The sequence below is a fragment of the Syngnathus acus genome, chromosome 10 (assembly GCF_901709675.1).
Source record: "Syngnathus acus chromosome 10, fSynAcu1.2, whole genome shotgun sequence".
NCBI classification, from domain to species: Eukaryota; Metazoa; Chordata; class Actinopteri; order Syngnathiformes; family Syngnathidae; genus Syngnathus; species Syngnathus acus.
The window spans coordinates 11,343,384-11,361,061 of record NC_051095.1 but is presented as its reverse complement, the minus strand read 5'-3'; the positions used below and the strand labels follow the sequence as shown (position 1 = coordinate 11,361,061).

The 17,678-nt window shown below is 41.7% G+C and overlaps 3 protein-coding genes across 5 annotated transcripts; 2 read left to right on the top strand and 1 right to left on the bottom strand.

Annotated features, from left to right (window-relative positions):
• Positions 1 to 952: 952 nt before the first annotated feature.
• plp1a (proteolipid protein 1a) lies at positions 953 to 6,625 on the top strand. The gene is made up of 7 exons (XM_037260544.1): positions 953 to 1,554; positions 3,492 to 3,678; positions 4,287 to 4,443; positions 4,725 to 4,893; positions 5,558 to 5,631; positions 5,708 to 5,773; positions 6,117 to 6,625. The coding sequence occupies exons 1-7, from the start codon at positions 1,551 to 1,553 to the stop codon at positions 6,195 to 6,197; spliced, it is 738 nt and encodes a 245-aa protein (XP_037116439.1). The 5' UTR covers positions 953 to 1,550; the 3' UTR covers positions 6,198 to 6,625.
• A 3,297-nt stretch (positions 6,626 to 9,922) lies between these two features.
• On the bottom strand, positions 9,923 to 14,236 carry rab9b (RAB9B, member RAS oncogene family). 3 transcript variants are annotated; one of them, XM_037260545.1, is made up of 2 exons: positions 14,133 to 14,236; positions 9,923 to 13,083 (listed from the first exon to the last, which is right to left on the bottom strand). In XM_037260545.1, the coding sequence occupies exon 2, from the start codon at positions 13,034 to 13,036 to the stop codon at positions 12,425 to 12,427; it is 612 nt and encodes a 203-aa protein (XP_037116440.1). In that variant the 5' UTR covers positions 13,037 to 13,083; positions 14,133 to 14,236; the 3' UTR covers positions 9,923 to 12,424. The 3 variants fall into 3 exon arrangements, with proteins under 3 accessions (XP_037116440.1, XP_037116442.1, XP_037116441.1); XM_037260547.1 differs by lacking the exon at positions 14,133 to 14,236 and adding an exon at positions 13,689 to 14,107; XM_037260546.1 differs by lacking the exon at positions 14,133 to 14,236 and adding an exon at positions 13,592 to 13,675.
• A 467-nt stretch (positions 14,237 to 14,703) lies between these two features.
• fut11 (fucosyltransferase 11 (alpha (1,3) fucosyltransferase)) lies at positions 14,704 to 17,634 on the top strand. The gene is made up of 5 exons (XM_037260543.1): positions 14,704 to 14,885; positions 15,068 to 15,403; positions 15,528 to 15,908; positions 16,386 to 17,008; positions 17,178 to 17,634. The coding sequence occupies exons 2-5, from the start codon at positions 15,068 to 15,070 to the stop codon at positions 17,326 to 17,328; spliced, it is 1,491 nt and encodes a 496-aa protein (XP_037116438.1). The 5' UTR covers positions 14,704 to 14,885; the 3' UTR covers positions 17,329 to 17,634.
• The last annotated feature ends 44 nt before the right edge of the window (positions 17,635 to 17,678 follow it).

Below are 17,678 nucleotides of genomic sequence, written 5' to 3'. Positions count from 1 at the left end.
AGGATTTTGCGGCTCCTAGCTCCAAAATAAATTATCTAATGGGGCTCTACTCGGAGAATAAGTAGATTAATTTGGTGAGGAAATAAAAAGCTCCATGACAGCATTACATATCCACCATTTGTAATATTATATATTCCGTTAAATGTAATCATGTAGGGCATAAATTAAAACATGTTTAGAAAAAGAAATCTTGCGCTTGCTGATAATAGCTATCATTTTTCTAGACCGGATTATTGGATGTTAAAGAGATAAGGTATGGAATGAGATTTGGGAGAGGTTGCGGCAGGGGAAAGCTGCCACCTACTGGTTGTGATTCAGATATTTTCTTTTGTGTCTTCTTTTTATTTTTTTGACCAGAGGGCTGAGCTGAATGAGAGCGAGCACACGTTCTACTCCTCTCCATGAGGCTCACCTGAGATCAATGATGCTGCATGCGCCCCTGATCCCAAAGTGCACACTCAAGAGGAGCACATCCATTCTTATTGAGTAGAACTTCTGATAGTAGCTTGGTTCTTACCTTAAAAACTCACAGGATTATTTCTGGCATAATATTATACAGCAATGAAAACTACCAAAAGTTTTTGTATTCAGAGAACTTTTCCGTGGCAATGCAAATGATTATCTCAAGAGGCATCAGATAGTACTTGCTGTGATATCACTCGAGTATTTGGATTATTTTAAGCGACACATTTTTTATTTTTTGAAAGTTTATGAAAACCTATCGAGGAAACAGCAAGGAAATGTAAGCAAAAAGCGTAGAAATTGAAAAACTAGAAACTTGGTTTACAAGGAATTTACATGGCATCAACTTTTTTTGTGGTGAACAATAGCAATTTGTGGCACGTGCAATATGTGAGGCCGCACAAAGCAGCATAACTGTGTGTTGTGCGTGCGTGTGTGTACGCGCGCGTGCGTGCGCGTGGGTGGGGGTCATTAAAGCCCCTCCTCCTGAAGCCCAGAAACGCCCCTCATGTTTCCTGACCTGGTATATTTATCAATTTTGCAGTTAATTTTCATTCATTTCTGTCAATATGTATTGTACTGCGAATTCGTTTCCAATTTATAATTCCTGGAAATGTTTAAGATTTCGGCAAGGCTGAACAGAATTGCTTAAAGATTTACTCTTCAGGAAGCCGTTTCATCTGGAGCGTTTGAATAAATCATGTCCGATTCTAATCCTGTTTCACGGTAAAAAGTGAATTTACGGTGATGGCAAGACTTCAAGATAAATTATATTAAAAGAAACAAAGTTTCCATTTGAGTGGGTTGCAATTAAGTCGCTCCTTTGCGCGTAGACTCCGCGTCTTTGCATAAAAACAACGCAGTCTGTGACAAAATTGGCCTCTTCATTATCCCCCCCGCCTTTGGAGCTCATTGAAAGGCGTCATTGTTGCTTTAAGATTGTTGTAGCAATCGCCGATGGCTCTGTCCATTGTTGGGGTGAGTTGGGTTTGATAACACGGGGGCCGAGTTCGTGCATATGATCAGTGGAGCAGCTGCAGAGCACGACACAAGCCTTCACGTCACGTCCTCAACGCATCCTGGCAGACATGGGTGAGACTTCACGGCTTCTCTTAAAAATCACTTTACAATTGCATCCTCGTAACTTATTAGTTTGTGTCTCAAGGACGGTATAGTCAACGTCAATTCGGTTTGGATCGGACTATTTTCTGCTTGACTCGGTTCGGGTTTGTATCTTGTAACTTTGAAAATAAGTAGATTCACTGCGTCTAATATATAACTGTCTGGGATTTGGGGGCTTTTACTAGTCGTTCGCATGACGTCATTAATTGGTTAATTGCCACAAGGTCCTTAAATCGGTTCTCAACAGTGTATGTACTAGTACGACAGGTCACAATATTAGGTACACTTGAATGATCTAATATACAGGTGTCAAACTCAAGGCTCGGGGCCCAGATACGGCCCGCCACATCATTTTAAGTGGCCCACAAAGACAAATTGTGCATCAAATTCGTGTGTCATTACTGGAATTGCAAATTGTCTTCACTTTTAAGATTTTTTTAAATATTTGACCAGTTTTTACTCATCTGATTTGAAAACGAGTTATTTGTCAGTTTGTTTTGTAGCTTTTACTGTATAGAATATGTGGTGCTCATATATTTATTTGGGTTGACAGTCATAAGAAGGGTACAATGCGACCCGCAAAAAAATGAGTTTGACACCCCTGATCTAATACAAAAGCTGTAGCCCAGAAATCTGCGTTGAAACACGTATTTGTAAGGGCAGCTCATGTGTTATTAGGTGTGCCTAATGTTGTGGCCTGTTAGGCTGCTCTGAGTGGTGTTTCGATGCTCTCACCTGGCTCCCAATGGATGTGGGTGGGGGACAAGCGAGGTGTTTTTGCTGGGAAAAGGTGTGAAATAACTGTGAACGCTGTCGCTCTCTTTCATTGCCTGGCTGTGATTCGCTTTGCAACTTGTTCAGGCTCTCACCCAATAGCAGTTGAGATTGGCCCCTGGCCATGTAACATTGACATTTAATGGATGGTAGGGTGTTATTTTCTCCCTGCTTCTCTGCAAGCCTAATAAAGAAAATTCAAGTGTGTGTTTTCCCTATAGAGTGTATAATTTGGAAAAGTGGGCTACTTTTGTGCAAAGCACGCAGAAATACACACTTGGCCACAACAGCAATGTCCTTGTGTAGAATGCTCTATAGTCTTGGCACTGCTGCAATGGTACCAACCACAGTCATCCTGTGTACATGCTCGTATGCAGTTTTGCACTGGGATGTATTCACACTTTCTCCTCTGAAGGAAGTCAATGAATGTGTGCGTACGAGTTGCAAGCACAGAGGTGCCTCTGGCTTTTGTTTGTGGGACATTGGCAGCCCTTGTGCCCCCACCACGGCGTGGGACAAAGACTGTTGTCTTTGCAGTCACAAAAGCAGCATGTATCTTGGTCAACCTCCCCCTTTTTCTCACAGTCACCATGCTGCCTCATGAATGGAGTCAGGGTGTGAGCTGGGGTCACATCAGACGCATGCCTTTGACCACTGCGTTCATTCACACATGACTATAGGAATGTTTGGCTTTTCCAAATGCAGGGAAGTTTGTGTGCGTGGCAGCAGATGGCTCTTCAGAGGGACCTTGGCATTTCAATGTCACATTCCAGTTGTTCCACTATACTATAAAGTAAAGTGTTACTTTACTGAAACTGGCTGCATCTTTCATAACTGAAATGTCTGTTGCCACTCGCTGTGTATTTGTATAGACTTTACTACCAATCAATCAAAACAACAGAATTGTCTTTTTCAGGCAGAATGTGCATTACAACTATTGACCGAAGTACACTTGCATTTCACAAAGCACCTTAAGTTGAAAAAGAATGTCACTTGTAGGTATTCTAATGGACTGGAATGTTGAAAATGTCATTTATAGACTTTAGGGACCGTTTGTATATTGTGTTCTGGTTACGTATTTTGTTTTGTGTTGCATGTGTGACTAATGTGTCTCAATTTGGCTGCGGTTGCAGGTTGCTATGAGTGCTGTATGCGTTGCCTGGGTGGGATACCATACTGCTCTCTGGTCGCCACACTCCTCTGCTTCTCCGGCATCGCCCTCTTCTGTGGATGTGGACACCAGGCGCTCACAGAGACCGAAAGGCTCATCGAGACCTACTTTGCTCGTAACCTGCAGGATTACATCACACTTGCTTACATGTATGTGGTACATTTCATAATGCAGGGATGGACGTTGCATTATGTATTTGATAAGTGAGGAACACTTTGTTGGTATATAATTGGTATCGGATTTGAATAATCCTTGGAAGAATGTTCTGAACGCCTCTTTGTCAGTGTTGCTGTCAAGGCGCTCAGGATTTTCTGAACTTTTGTTGGGGGCCAAAATGAATCTGATTGTCAGACAAAAATGATAACTTATGACTTGTAGATGCCGAATTAGGGTATCGATATTGAGCCAATATAGGCTTTATTGTAAGGTTTCTGGTACTCTTAGATTCTGTTGATACCAGCCGTCGATACTTGAAAAGAAAAAAGATGGACATTATGCCCTCCTTGGCAGTAGGTGACGCCATACTGAGTTTGATACATCGGTGAATCATTTTTTCGTCACTGTGAAAAAATTAATTTCTGATAGGTTTCTCGGGCTGATAAGTTTTGGGGATAGCTGATGTCATTTTCTTTTTCTTTAGTCAAACATTTGTCAAGAATGAATTAGTCTAAACCAAAAAACAAAAGCCATATCCCAAATTCAATGTCTGTATTTTGAAAGGCTGCATCTTACCCGTGGCTCTCCTCCTCCCTCATAGCATTCAGTATTTCCAGTACTTCATCTACGGTTTGGCCTCGTTTTTCTTCCTCTACTGCATCATGCTGCTGGCAGAAGGCTTCTACACCACCAGCGTCGCCAAGCAAACCTTCGGGGAGTTCCGAAGCACCATGTGTGGCCGCTGCCTCAGCTCCACGGTGAGAGTAATGGGGATCGGCAAGATTGGATGTGGCTTAATACACATCGGTCCCGCTGGGTGCCCGAGCTGAAAGTCTAGCGCCCTGTTAAAAGCCCTTTGGGAAAGATGCGGCTACAAATTGCACAGTTGAGTGATTGTGTCCAAGGAGGGGTAGGGAGACATAAAGACATATTAAGTGATAATCGGAAAAGAGGTCGATGTGGTGACTAAATGAGGCGGGTGAAAACTCACTTGGAGTTGCTCACAGGCAAATGACGTTCATCCTGCTTTCTCACGTAGTTTATAGTGATGACGTACGTGCTGTCTCTGCTGTGGCTATTGGTGTTCGCCTTGTCCACTCTGCCCGTCTACTTCTTCTACAACATGGGGGCCACCTGCGACACCATCGACGTCCTGACCGAGACCCCAGCGAGCATCAACCAGCTGTGTGTGGATGCGAGGCAATACGGTAATGTTGATTCGGAATATTTGTTCATTGCTGATATTTTTAAACCAATCGCGTAATCGGTTATCGGAATTGTATTCGCATATTGGAATTAGCATCTGCCTCAAAATGCCAGATCGGCGGTCTTGCCCTGGAAAGATTGTATCCGTAGTTACAAATAATCTGTTTTGATTTGGGGTGGGTTCAAATTTCATTTGAATCTGATTCGATTTGTGTAATTGGTAGTTTTTTTGGTAGCTTTTAATACCTCAGCAATCCGGTTCTATTTGAAACAATACCACAATATGACAATAAAATTGTGAAGCTATGTGAAAGTTTTGCTAGTATTTAGTTATGATGTTTTCTGTTTCCTATTACTCATTGATTTTGCTGGTGGGGGAAAAACACTGGGGGGTCTGCTTTCTCTTAAAAAGTCACTTCTACAGTACAGTGAATCGGTTTTGCTAACTCCCCTGCTGGTGTGTAATAAACAGAAAGTAAAAATAGCCATGGTAATTTACTGCAGTTGCTGAAAAGCAGTGCTTTTTTCATGTAGACGTCAATAAGCTTTGGACCAAGGCCTGTGTTTCTGGGTATTTTATAGCGTGTGCAGGAATAGCCAGCCTGAAATCATAATGGCGCGTGCGATGAATGTATCCAATTGATTAGCGCGACTTGACGTCAACAGGGCTCCTGCCGTGGAACGCCGTCCCGGGAAAAGCTTGTGGAATAACTCTGTCCACCGTTTGCAAGACAAGAGAGGTAACCGAGACCAAAGATTGCGTTTGAAGCGTACGTGTTAGATCGACAGACACTCATGCAAATCCTCTCCTATCAGTACCGAATAACCTACGACCTCTACATTGCCGCCTTCGTCGGCGCGGGCGTCACCCTCATGGCTCTGGTGAGTAATTATCCGTCCGTTGGGGTCATTTGGCCTTTGGCGGTATTTACGGCTCATGTGACGCGGCAAGCGGAGGCGACGAGGCATCCCGGGCCCGCATGACTGATGACTTTGAGGACTATCGCTCTCTGTTTCCCATTCTCAGCTGACATAAACATCGTCATAGTGCCGTAATGTCTACTGCTTTCCCAGCCAGGCAAATGGTGGGCGCTTTATACTCCCATGCCCCATTACATAGCCTATTACACGGGTGGGATCAAATTAATGTCATTAGCACTTAATCATGTCTCTGTTTTTCCTCTCTTCTAATGAGCCCCCCGTGTCTGCTGTTCTCTTCTTCCAGCTGACCTATACGGTGTCAACCACCTATAACTTTGCGGTGCTGCGCTATCTGGGGAGGAAAGGCATAGGTGCACGTTGTTAGGCTTGCCAGCAAGCTTCCTGTCTGACCACAACACAGGGGATTTTAAGGAACTGCAGCCATTTTTTTCCTTTTCATCACTTGTGCCTGTGTGCACAACCTTTGGGTGTTTTCATGGTAACGGACTTTCAAAACCTTTTTTTCTTTTTTCCTATCTGACACTTTGTGTTTTACTTTTCTATGAAGGATGCTTCAGTTTTATTCCATTGCCACTTCACTAATCTATTTTTATGTTGATTTTAGAGGGTTTTTTTCTTCTTTTTTTTTTACTTCCTAGTGGTAACCTTCTAAAAACAATTGGGTCAATAATAACCCAAGAGGGATCAAAAAGGGGTCGACGGTTTTTGGGTTACTGTGCATCCTTGCTGTTTGTGTGGGCTGCGGATCAGCGTATAATTGATGCGCATTGATTATTTTTTTTTTTTTAACCCCCAAATTTTTAAAAAAATACTGATAAACCTTCAGTATGTCTATTTCATGGTCGGAGGGGGGCAGAAAAATACATATGTATAAAATTATCCTCATCCTCTTAAAATGCTGACCTGAATTATATCTTGACAAAAACTAGTAAAAAATGTTTGCCTTAAAATCTTCTTTCCAAGATGCTGGACAAAAAATTATTTTAAGAGGGTGACTATAATGAAACAAATGTGGGAATCCTCACGTGTCAAACTATAAGAATGCAGAATGTATTCATTTACAGTAACCCCAAAAGTTGGGTTAAAATGAATAACTTACAAAAAAAGCTATTTACAATATTTACCAAACCCAATTTACAAAAAATCCCCAAAATCGGGTCAAATGAATAACCCAAATAGTATGTCCGGCGCATTCTTGACCCATATTGGGTTATTTCCAACCCAACTGTTTTTACTGTGCAATGTCGATTTTGCTTCCTACTATTCTCCAACCAAGCTAAAAAAAAAAAAAAAAAAAAAGCATTAATAAATTAACAAGTACTAAATAGCCAATTTGTAACATGTGCAGGAGACAATGGGGATTATGGGTAATCTACCATTCCCCACATCTGGTTGCCATGGTGGCGGGCAAACGCGTATTTGTCTATCTCGGGACTTTTCTCACGAGCGGCCCCAACAATGGGTTCGGTTCGTTTTGCAAATATGGCCAATGAGAAGTGGGTTCAGGGGCTAGCTGTCTCTACCGGGGGTCATGTGTCAAGGAGAAAGGGTGGCGTTTCTAAAGAGTCATTGGGAATTCTCTGAGACAGCAACCATGACCTCTCCACCTCCCGTTGAACAATGGAAATGATGGATGGAGTGTGAGGTGGCGAAAGGAATTTTAGATGATTTTGTTGTTCCCTTCTCACAACAAAAGACAGTCTTTTTAAGTTTGATCGAGTACGGTCTGAAATTGTTTCTCATACTTGTGAGATGGCAAAAGTGCTTACTTAGCGAATAACCTCACTGGACTAAAATCACTTTGGGGATGACTCCGTTTTAAAGCTGCAGTACAAAACATACATTTCTTATCATTTATATAATATTTAACAAACACAAGTAATGAATTAATTCGTATGACAATAGTATCAGATTTACTATTCATAAAGTTTATACTAAAAGTAAAATCAAACAAATTATGAAAGTTTATTGACTTCAATCAACTACTTTTAGACATTCACGAAGACAACTTCACAAAATTTTACTAAATCAGTATAAAATTGACTCACATCAATACATCGTAAATCAGATCACAGCAATAATGCAAACAAATCTTCTCTTTAAATAATCAAGTTTCATCAAACAATTGTATGTAGACGTGGACCGAGCGTATTTAGACATAAAATAAATGAATATAGATATACTGTTTATCAGGGTTTTTTCTTGATTTCCAAATTTCACCCTTCACAATTTGAAAGTTGAATTCTACTACATTGCAATGTCAATTTGAATTTGATTCATTGTTCAGCGCTAATGGACACGGCTGGCTAACAGAAAAACAAATTATATTTTCTGCTTGTCTTCTATCAAGATATTAATGAGTCATTTTATTCAATGGGGTCTTTTCAATTTGCAGTCACTCTCATTCTCAAGGAATTTTGTTGTAGTTATTGTATAACAGTTTTTATTACTTATTGAGGCAGTATTAACTTTTAGACTTTTTGTAAACAACATAGTTTTATTTTGGTAGTTATAGAGCATTTGTCGAGTGGCTGGTGGCTGTTTAATTCACTTTTTTCTGTTGGTGATATTTGATAATAAAAGGAAGATTCCAGTTTTTGCGCAGAGTGCCTGAAAGATTTATTTACCTTACATAAACACTCCATCCTTGGCTTCCTGACATGTTGCGTGATGCCCATGTAGAGTTTGTGTTGGGCATTTTGTATTCCTTCCTCTTTTGTCCTCAGGTGCACTCCTCCATTCAGTTGGCCATGAACCAGGACAATGCGAGGAGGAGGCGGTGCAGAGCCAAGAAGGAAGGCCATGACCTGTATGGCCAGCTGCGCTCCCCCTACCCTGCAAATTTATCTGACGCATCCTGACAGCTATTTCAATGTAATTCATTCCAATCGCGTCCTCGGATTCCCTTCAGTATCTTATGTTTTCATGGGTAATTGGCTATTTTGTGTTTGCATACCAAGCTTTGTGACCCTGATTGCTTGGTAAGTTTTGTTTGAACTGAACTGTTACAGGTCAGTATCGTGCCAATTTACTGTTGTGTTCCCTAAACGTGCCTCAATTCCATTTTTTCACAGTATAACCTGTGTGGAATTTCAATGTGTGTGGAGAATCTGTGATAGGCTTTTTAGTGAAGGGAGGCTAAAACTGCATTGCAAGGACACAATAATTGGGGCAGCTAGCCAGTCCTGTACAGGAAGGGGCAAAATATAGCCATATCTTTTGTTGACGCAGACAAAATGGATTTTTTTTCAACAGTAATATTGATGAGGAATGAAAGGTTCTAATCTGAGTTTATGTATTGACAACAAATGCTTGGTAATAATTTTGGCAATTTTGTGGACCTGACCGTTGGTATCAATGGAGGCAAACAGAGATGTTCTTTCGTCTAGTGTGAAATGTAGATTTACACAAAAACAGATGCAACCATTGTTTGACAATCATTATCAATAAAGATTTTGATAATGGATTGTTTAGAGATCTTGTTTAATTTAAAATTGACATCTGAATCAACCTCTGGACAGTCAATATTCAATTTCAGCAGTATTGAATGAAAGCAGACTTATTTTTGTGTTGGATCCAAATAAAACATTGGCAATCAACTGCTTTTACTTTGGAAAACAATAGTGGACATTTTGGCCTTTTTTCTGACATGTTATGACAAAACCAGTAAGTTTTATTTTTTTGCACTGATTCCAAGTCTGCCCTTGTTTTGTTTTTTCTGTAGCACTTTAGGTTTTCCTGATATAATTTGTAATATACTAAAATAGTTTGTAATATTCATGAATTAAGGACCAGATTCAGCAATAGATGGAAAATCTTTTGAAGCGCCATAGCTATAAATTACTAGGCATGTTAAAATCTATTGTGCAAGGTCTTTATACTGTTGGCTAAACTTAAAGTAGCCAAGTAGTATTTTTCTAAGTTGTAGCAGAGGATGTAGAAAGCTATCAGTCTATTTTGCTGTTTCACTTATCACTCGTATAGTCATAATGCATCATTCTGACAATGTGAGTTGTTGCTTTAAGTGCAAAGATTTACAGGGAAATAAAGCACAAGGCATGCATTCATGCACACACAAAGGAGACAAAATGGGGTGATACATTTGGTTTTATTTCGTACGCAAGCAATGATAACCGGTCTTATCAAATGTAGTGCAAAAAGTCTAGCAAGGGAAGAAATGTGATTGTTAAATAAAAGTTGGGCATTCCAACTTTCACACAGTTTATACCGAAAATCACTAGTTGGTCTGAACAAAACATGTTCAAGTGTCATTTGGGCAGTTTGGGTGAAGTACGTGCCCCTTCATCATGTGGTTTAGCCATTATTAGGGACAGCTCAAATTAGGGGTTACATTCATGAATATTACAGCAACATGTAAACACTGACATGAAACCACGATAAGTACTGTAGGTAATGTGATCTGCTTATGAATAACTGAATCTTTGGCTATGATAGTTTCCAGGTAAACATTGTTAGGCTACACCCCTAGAAGGTCAAGGAACAATAAACATTGAAATTATACCGGAAGGGCAAAAAGATTCTGTTTAAGTCAAAGAACAAAACAAAAAAGAAACGTACCATTCCTCACAAGTAAAAGGTATACTACCCACTAAATGTGGAAAACTTGATCATAGTCGTGTAGAAAAGCTATCCAACACATCTGCTTGAAACTAAAACAAAACATCGGGGGCAGCACATGAACAACTTGGCTTTAGTTTCACAGTGATGTTTATCTACTCGCACAAGAAAAGGTAAGTCAAAAATAATATGTTCTATGTGCCCCCACTAGTCTAAACACTGCATTCAGATTAATATTGCGTTTAAGGAGCACAAATTAAACATGAAGATGTTTTACCCATCTCAGTGAGTGGCCATTTGGAAAACAGCTGAGCCATGATTGGTCTTTAGCTGAGCCCTTAGGCACTATGATATTTTCAGTCAGCAGCAAGTGGCAGTGCAAGGCAAAATGGGAGCCCTCTGAGATGGAGAAAACAAGGTTGTTGTTTTTTTTCCACAAAGGCAATCTTAATCAGAAGATCGTGTTTAGACGAGTGGGGGTGTATTCAACACATTAGCGTTAAAAAAAAAAAAAAAAAAACTTGAAATCCCTTTTGAACAGTGAGGTCCAGAACGATTTGGACAATGACAGTGATGATTTTTAGATGCTCTTGAACTGAAACAGAAAGTCGATACTTGAATCATGTTCCAGTTTTAAATTCATTGTGGCGTGTGAATGCAAAAATCATAAAAACCTTTGACCGTACTTCTCCAACTAAATGCTCAAACCCTTATACACTTTTGCTTTATGACACGGAAATTTTAAGCAGTCGACACACAAGGCTGGAAGAATGAGAGCATGAAACATGGTGCAATAACCACACAGAAATAAATTAAATTATTAAAACAACTTGTACAATACAATAATTTAAGCAGCCATCAATATTTTCACAAAATTTAAAAAAAAAAACACTCATTTTCTAAATGTACCTAAAATCAACACCAAGCTGGCAGGTGTTTAAAAAAAACAACAAAAAAAAACATGTAAATCTGAAAAGACATTGCAATGAAATCTCGGTACCATTTAGCAGAAATTAGGTAATCGTGATACAGTTCTATTAATACTTGGATAACTATTTCCTGTATGAATGGAGTTGAAAGGTTTTATCTTTACCCTCACATTCAACTGAGGTCTACATGTGTTATCACTTAGGAGGGAGCATAGCTTAAAAAAGGAGTGGTTTGTTAAAGCTTGCCACATATTCAGAAGGTAGAATTAAAAGAATGCCCTGATTAGGAAAACTGTTCAGTGCAATAATTATAACCTCTTTTCCACATCCGGGAAACAAACCCACCCGTCCCTGATCCAATATTAGACAGTGTATGTTGAACAAACAAAAAAGAAAACAGCACACAACGGAATGGAGGGGTGCCTCACGGAGAAATAAACAGCAGTTTGGGAACACTAGAAAAGGAAGAGCAAGTCATAAACACTGGCGCAAATGCAGCACGGAAAATGAAAGAACACCTGTAGCTTCGGTTTAGGGTGCACAATTCCCTTTATACTGATGGAAATAAAGACAATATTACATTTTAGGACAGCTGCGATCACCTCTCGTACCGGAAATGATGTTTGTGCCTGATTGCATTCCAGATGCTTTTTTTTTCTTTCTTTCTGGTGAGTCAGCAATACGCTTTTATACTCCTATGATAGTTGGAATTTTTGAAATGTTACGAGCTACAATTTCCTCAACTACTAGTCAACTGGCATCGCAGAATGAATTGTGTTTGACTAATTGTTTTGGAAGCATCACTAACATAAATTTGCAAGTGCCAACTATGAGGTGAAGTGTGCAACATGACTGGAAGCAGACACAGTACAGGGTGAGCGTTTCAGCACGCCTGTACCTTGCCTGGGACAATCATTCAGCCCTTTGGATAGCGGCTGTACCCTTGACACCGCTCTCCTCAGATTACATCTTATCAGCATCAATAAAGAACACGGCCTCCGCTGTATCTTATCCAAAGAATCAGAGAGCAACCCTGTACCTGCCCTACGTGTACCATAAACAACAACTCATGGGCTTTGACCCGTCAGCAGCAGGACCTACGAGATATTTTGCGGTTGCCGTGAAGATCTATCGTCCCGCTCAGTACCGAGTGGTCGACGTGATCCTCGGCGGCCAGCACCTCCCTGACAGCTGCCTCGAACGCAGCCGTGACGTTCATGTCATCCTTTGCGCTGGTCTCAAAGTAAGGACAGCAGCCGTTCTCCTCGCACCAGGCCCGCGCTTCATCCTCCCCTACTTCTCGCTGCTCCATGTCCACCTTGTTGCCCAGAATCACAAAAGGGAACCGCTCAGGATCTTTCACATCAGAATAATACATGAATTCCTTCTTCCAGCCACCGAGGTTCTGGAAGCTCTGCAAGTCATTCACGGCGAATGTGAGCAGGCAGCAGTCGGCACCTCGGTAGAAAGGCGTACGCAAGGACTTGAAGCGCTCCTGGCCGGCCGTGTCCCAGATTTGGAGGGTGACGAGGCGTCCGTCCACTTCCAGGTCTCTGTTGAGGAACTCAACACCAATGGTGTGGAACGACTGCGAGTCAAAGCGGTCGGTGACGTAGCGGTTCATCAAGGAGGACTTTCCAACTCCTCCATCCCCGAGCAGGATCACTTTTAGCAGGAGGCTCTTCCCGCTCATCATGCTCAGCCCTCCTCGCTGGGTGGCGCACAAGACGAGCTCAATTCATCCTTAAAAACAGTTCAAAACTGTCTTTTAATATGGTGAGCCCAGTTGTAAAATTGAAAACAGCATTACTGTAGCTGGTGGTGGTCATGCCCATTACAAGGGGGTCGACAGCTGCCAAGCAACTGTTTGTATGATGGGCCTTTCCACAATGATAGCTATACCCGATATGTCAGATTTAGCCATGGAGGTGTAAAGGTCTGAAAAAGTTGCAAAAACCTACTAGCAAATTTCAGCTTTTGAAAATATCCTTGGTAAATTTGTCATTTTTGCTCACTTATTACTACCACATATTTTGGCATTGAATTATATTCTTCTAAAGACTTATAAATTACCTTCCTGTGACACCGATGTAAACTGAGTTTGTGCGTAAATCGGAAAAGTAGTCAGTGTGGATGTTTCGGGAAAGTATTAAGTAATATTAATTTCAGCAACTATTCATGGGAAGACTTCTAGGCAATGCAAAATAAAACAATCAAGTAAAAACCTAGCAAACAGAGACAAATTCCTTACCTTTATTTGTCGTGGTTGTTTTAAAAAACCCAAATACTACTTGACATTTTCTAATGCCGCTGTGCTAAATAGTTCGTTATAGGGATTTCGTAATCACCTCGCAAATGCGCTCGTTGTATTATGACCATCCGCCCCAATGTAAACAACAGTGACTTTGGAGAGCAGGACTGCACATGCGCAGACATGTACCAGCTTGTCAAACTGAGCTTGCGGCTAATTGCTACTTACTGTCTTATCTAGTCTATCTCACAAGGAAGTGCTTTAATTATCGCACGAAACAAAAGAGACGGAAGTGTGAGTATCACGTGTACTGCAAAACACACAGTAAAACATCAGCAGACGTATTCGGAAAGCTGAAGTCTTTTCGAACTTAGTAAACAAGCTAGCCGGGCAGCTGTGATCGGCTTGTGGACATTTCAGTTGATTAGCAACGGAACATGAACCCGTCAAACCGTTTGAACACGCTTAAAAAGATGAAGGCGAACATGAGGGTTGTACAGCTCTGCAGCTCGACCCGAAAGCATTTAACACAGGTACTTACGCCGTCCTTGGTTAATACTTGGCTGTTGCCCAGTCCCCGACATCGGGCTGAGCCTGAGGTTGATTGTAGTGACGTGTCAAGTTTGTGCGTCCCTATTGGGTAGCCGTAGGAAACTTGGAACGCAAAAACTGTAATCCCAGGGTCTGAAAGCCAGTTAAGTTATTTTCATGGCAAAACTACCTACATTTTGATTTTTTTTCTCTCCATGAGCTGAAAAATATGAATTTTATCAAATTCGTCTGCTTTTATTCGTTTTAAAGCAAACTATGCTTCATTTTTTCTCTCATTCTGTTTTCCTACCAACTCTTCCTGAATCAACGAGGAGAAAGAAGCTGGACTTGCCCACTGCAGTTAATTGATTTACAGAAAATGATAAAACGTATCAGTAAAAAAAAAAATACATGTACATTTAACTGTAAATAACCAAATAGAAAAGGTTCTGGTAGAATAATTATTTCAACGCATACATTTAACTTGTAATTGTTCATTTTTAACGATTAGCTTTTTTACCGCCTTCCAACTGTAGATGGCGCTGTGCTGCTCTACTGCTTCTGAGGTGCCCGATGAAAAGAACCAACACACACGCGTAGAAGAAGAACGCGGCTGTGTTTTTTTCCTCCAGCTGCATCGTTCGATGTCACCAAGCAGCATCCCGTTACTGCTTCCCTACAATAACTTTAACCCAATATATTAAATCCCATATTTGAAGTAGTAAGAGTACGGAATTTCTATGCGTTTCAAACGGTAACAAAGGTAAGAAGTGCATGTTTGTTTTCCCTGGGCTGTAACACTGTGTGTTCTGTACTTATTTAGTTTTAGCGGTGGATATCAAAACCTCACATTTGTATAATCACATTCAGGAAGCCATGTGGCTCGAGAGCGCAGTATAAATAATGTTTGTCTCTCACTCGTATGCTGCTTTTTTGTTCTTTCAGATGGCAAGAAGAGGCCGGCTGGTGTCCTGTATATGTTTTGGTCTGTTTGGCGTCCTGTGCTGGGTGTGGGTGTCCTTCGCGTCCTTCCCAGATGAACATGTCATGGTGCCCTATGATGCAGTGGAGCAGGCACATTTTAAGCCCCAGAGTGTTCTTGCAGACATGGAGTTTGTCCCGGGGAGTTCGTACCGTGGACCTGGCAACCAAGACCATCGCAGCAACAAGGAGTTGCCCATTATCCTGTGGTGGAGTGGAGTCTTATTCCCACATTTTCCCGGAGATACTGAACGAATTGACTGTGCCACATCGTCCTGTCTGGCCACAAGTAACCACAAGGTATCAGTGATTCTCAAATGATGCCTATTATGCTTTCATCTATGTTTTACTTATGTATTCTTTAAAGTAATTTGTGTGTTCAACATTGTGGTAGCACTAAGCTTTTGATTTTTTTGATTGTAAGGTCAAGCTGTACAAAAGGACATCATCCATCATTTTCTACGGGACGGACTTCCGGGCCTATGAAGCACCGCTCCCGCGCCTCCGCCACCAAACGTGGGCTCTGTTCCATGAGGAGTCCCCCATGAATAACTACCTCCTCTCGCATGGGCCGGGCATCAGAATGTTTAACTACACCGCCACGTTCCGCCGGGAGTCCGACTACCCTTTGACCCTGCAGTGGCTGCCGTCTCTGAGCTACCTGCTGGAGCCGACGGTGGTGTCCCTGAAGGAGAAGAACCAGCTGAGGCTGAAAGGCTTGGCCCCCGTACTCTACATGCAGTCTCACTGTGACGTACCCTCTGACAGAGACAGATATGTGCGAGAACTTATGAAGTACATTGAGGTAATATGCACAAGAGTACAATATGGCTGAATGATTTTAAAAAGAACCCAATTTCTTTTCACCCTCGATATTGCGATTCCCACTATGAGAGTATTTTTTCGAGGTCTTCTGTGTATTTTTTAACAAACAAGCCCTGAATTATCCTGTATTAGGCTTATGCAGAAATAAAGGCAAACGTGAAACACTTCAATTAGTTCACTGAGAAAACACACTGAATGAAGCTCCTCAACTTACTTCAACAAAGCACCAAGTTGTGGCAAAGCACAACTTTTGTCTGAATGAAGCTCCTCAACTCACTTTAGCATTTTTCCTTGGTGCCCAAATGCCACAAGATGGCGGCAAAGTAATGCAAATAAGTGAATTTTCCGCAAATAACATAAAACGGGTTCCACAAAAGATCGAAGTGAACAAGTGTGGAAACTCTCGAAGGACAAAGTACGACTATTCCAGGGTTCACTATTTTCTGTTTTCCCTCAGGTGGATTCCTATGGCAAATGTCTGAACAACAAAGTTCTGCCCGCACATCTCGAAGACACGTCTACAGCCACCGGTGAGGAGGCTTCCTTCATGAGATTTGTGGGCCGCTACAAGTTCCACTTGGCATTAGAGAACGGCCGCTGCACAGACTACATGACTGAGAAGCTATGGCGGCCCCTCCACCAAGGCTGCGTTCCCGTGTACCGGGGCTCTCCCGCTGTGGCAGACTGGATGCCCAACAACCACTCGGTCATCATCATCGACGACTTCCCGTCACCGAAAGCTCTGGCTGACTTCCTCAAGTTTCTAGATGAGAATGATGATGAATATGGCAAATATTTGGAGTTCAAAAACATCCAGAGCGTCACTAATGCTCGTTTGCTGGAGGCTTTGGAGACCCGCGAATGGGGGGTGAATGACATGACCAAACCCAACTACTTGAATGGATTTGAGTGCTACGTGTGTGACCAGGAAAACACGCGGCTGGCCGCGGAGCGAGCCCATAGAAAAGCCCCAAAGACAAACCCGTCTCCAAAACCAAAGATGGCTACCAACGCTCACATGGGATGCCCTTTGCCCAGCCCAGGCTACGGAGAAGTACAAGACCTGCCTGCAGATGATGGGTGAGTCACTTCAATTGATTTCATTGTTTTCCTCATTCAAAACATATCAATATATTATCAATTTACTTTGTTACTAATTTATTGATCACCTAATATCTTAATTTATTATGCCTGCATCTAATTTAAACATCATCTGCAAAGGTTCTAATTTAGACAAATCTGTCTGCAGATGGTTGCAAATGTGGCCTCAGGACTACTGGCAGAGTCTGGACCAAGCGGAGGGCCTAGAGTCTCTGATAAGAGCCAACGAATCGGATCCTGCGCTGTTGTGGAAGCACATCCAAAGAATCGCAGTGAGCCGAGCTAGAGGCAAACACTGACGTTGGCCTTAAACAGGCCAAGGAGAATGGAGGACATCCAGGAGTCCAGATGTGCTCCACAGACTTTTTTTTTTATAATGCGGGAACAAAGCATGGCCCGTATTTGCACCTGCGCCCTAAACTGCTTTTTTTTTTTATTATATTATTTGATTCTCATAAGCCAAATATTTTCAGTTCAATCATGCCACAGTGCTGAGTATTAACTTTAAACTGTGTGTGGCAAAATATGCTCTGTAGGGGTGTTATAATTCTCAGGGGCGGACATGTTTGCATTGGAGTGAAGCCAAGCTTAAATTCTGTGTGCCAAGTGTGTGTGTGTGTGGGGGGGGGGGGGGGGGGGGGGGTTTTGT

Excerpts from the sequence above, each read along its gene's own strand:
- fut11 (XM_037260543.1), top strand. The coding sequence starts at position 15,068 with ATGGCAAGAAGAGGCCGGCTGGTGTCCTGTATATGTTTTGGTCTGTTT. Across the intron at positions 15,404-15,527 it reads TGGCCACAAGTAACCACAAG|GTCAAGCTGTACAAAAGGAC; the intron begins GTATCAGTGATT and ends TTTGATTGTAAG. Across the intron at positions 17,009-17,177 it reads GACCTGCCTGCAGATGATGG|ATGGTTGCAAATGTGGCCTC; the intron begins GTGAGTCACTTC and ends ATCTGTCTGCAG.
- rab9b (XM_037260545.1), bottom strand. The coding sequence starts at position 13,036 with ATGATGAGCGGGAAGAGCCTCCTGCTAAAAGTGATCCTGCTCGGGGAT.
- plp1a (XM_037260544.1), top strand. Across the intron at positions 3,679-4,286 it reads TACATCACACTTGCTTACAT|CATTCAGTATTTCCAGTACT; the intron begins GTATGTGGTACA and ends CCTCCCTCATAG. Across the intron at positions 5,632-5,707 it reads CCGTTTGCAAGACAAGAGAG|TACCGAATAACCTACGACCT; the intron begins GTAACCGAGACC and ends CTCTCCTATCAG.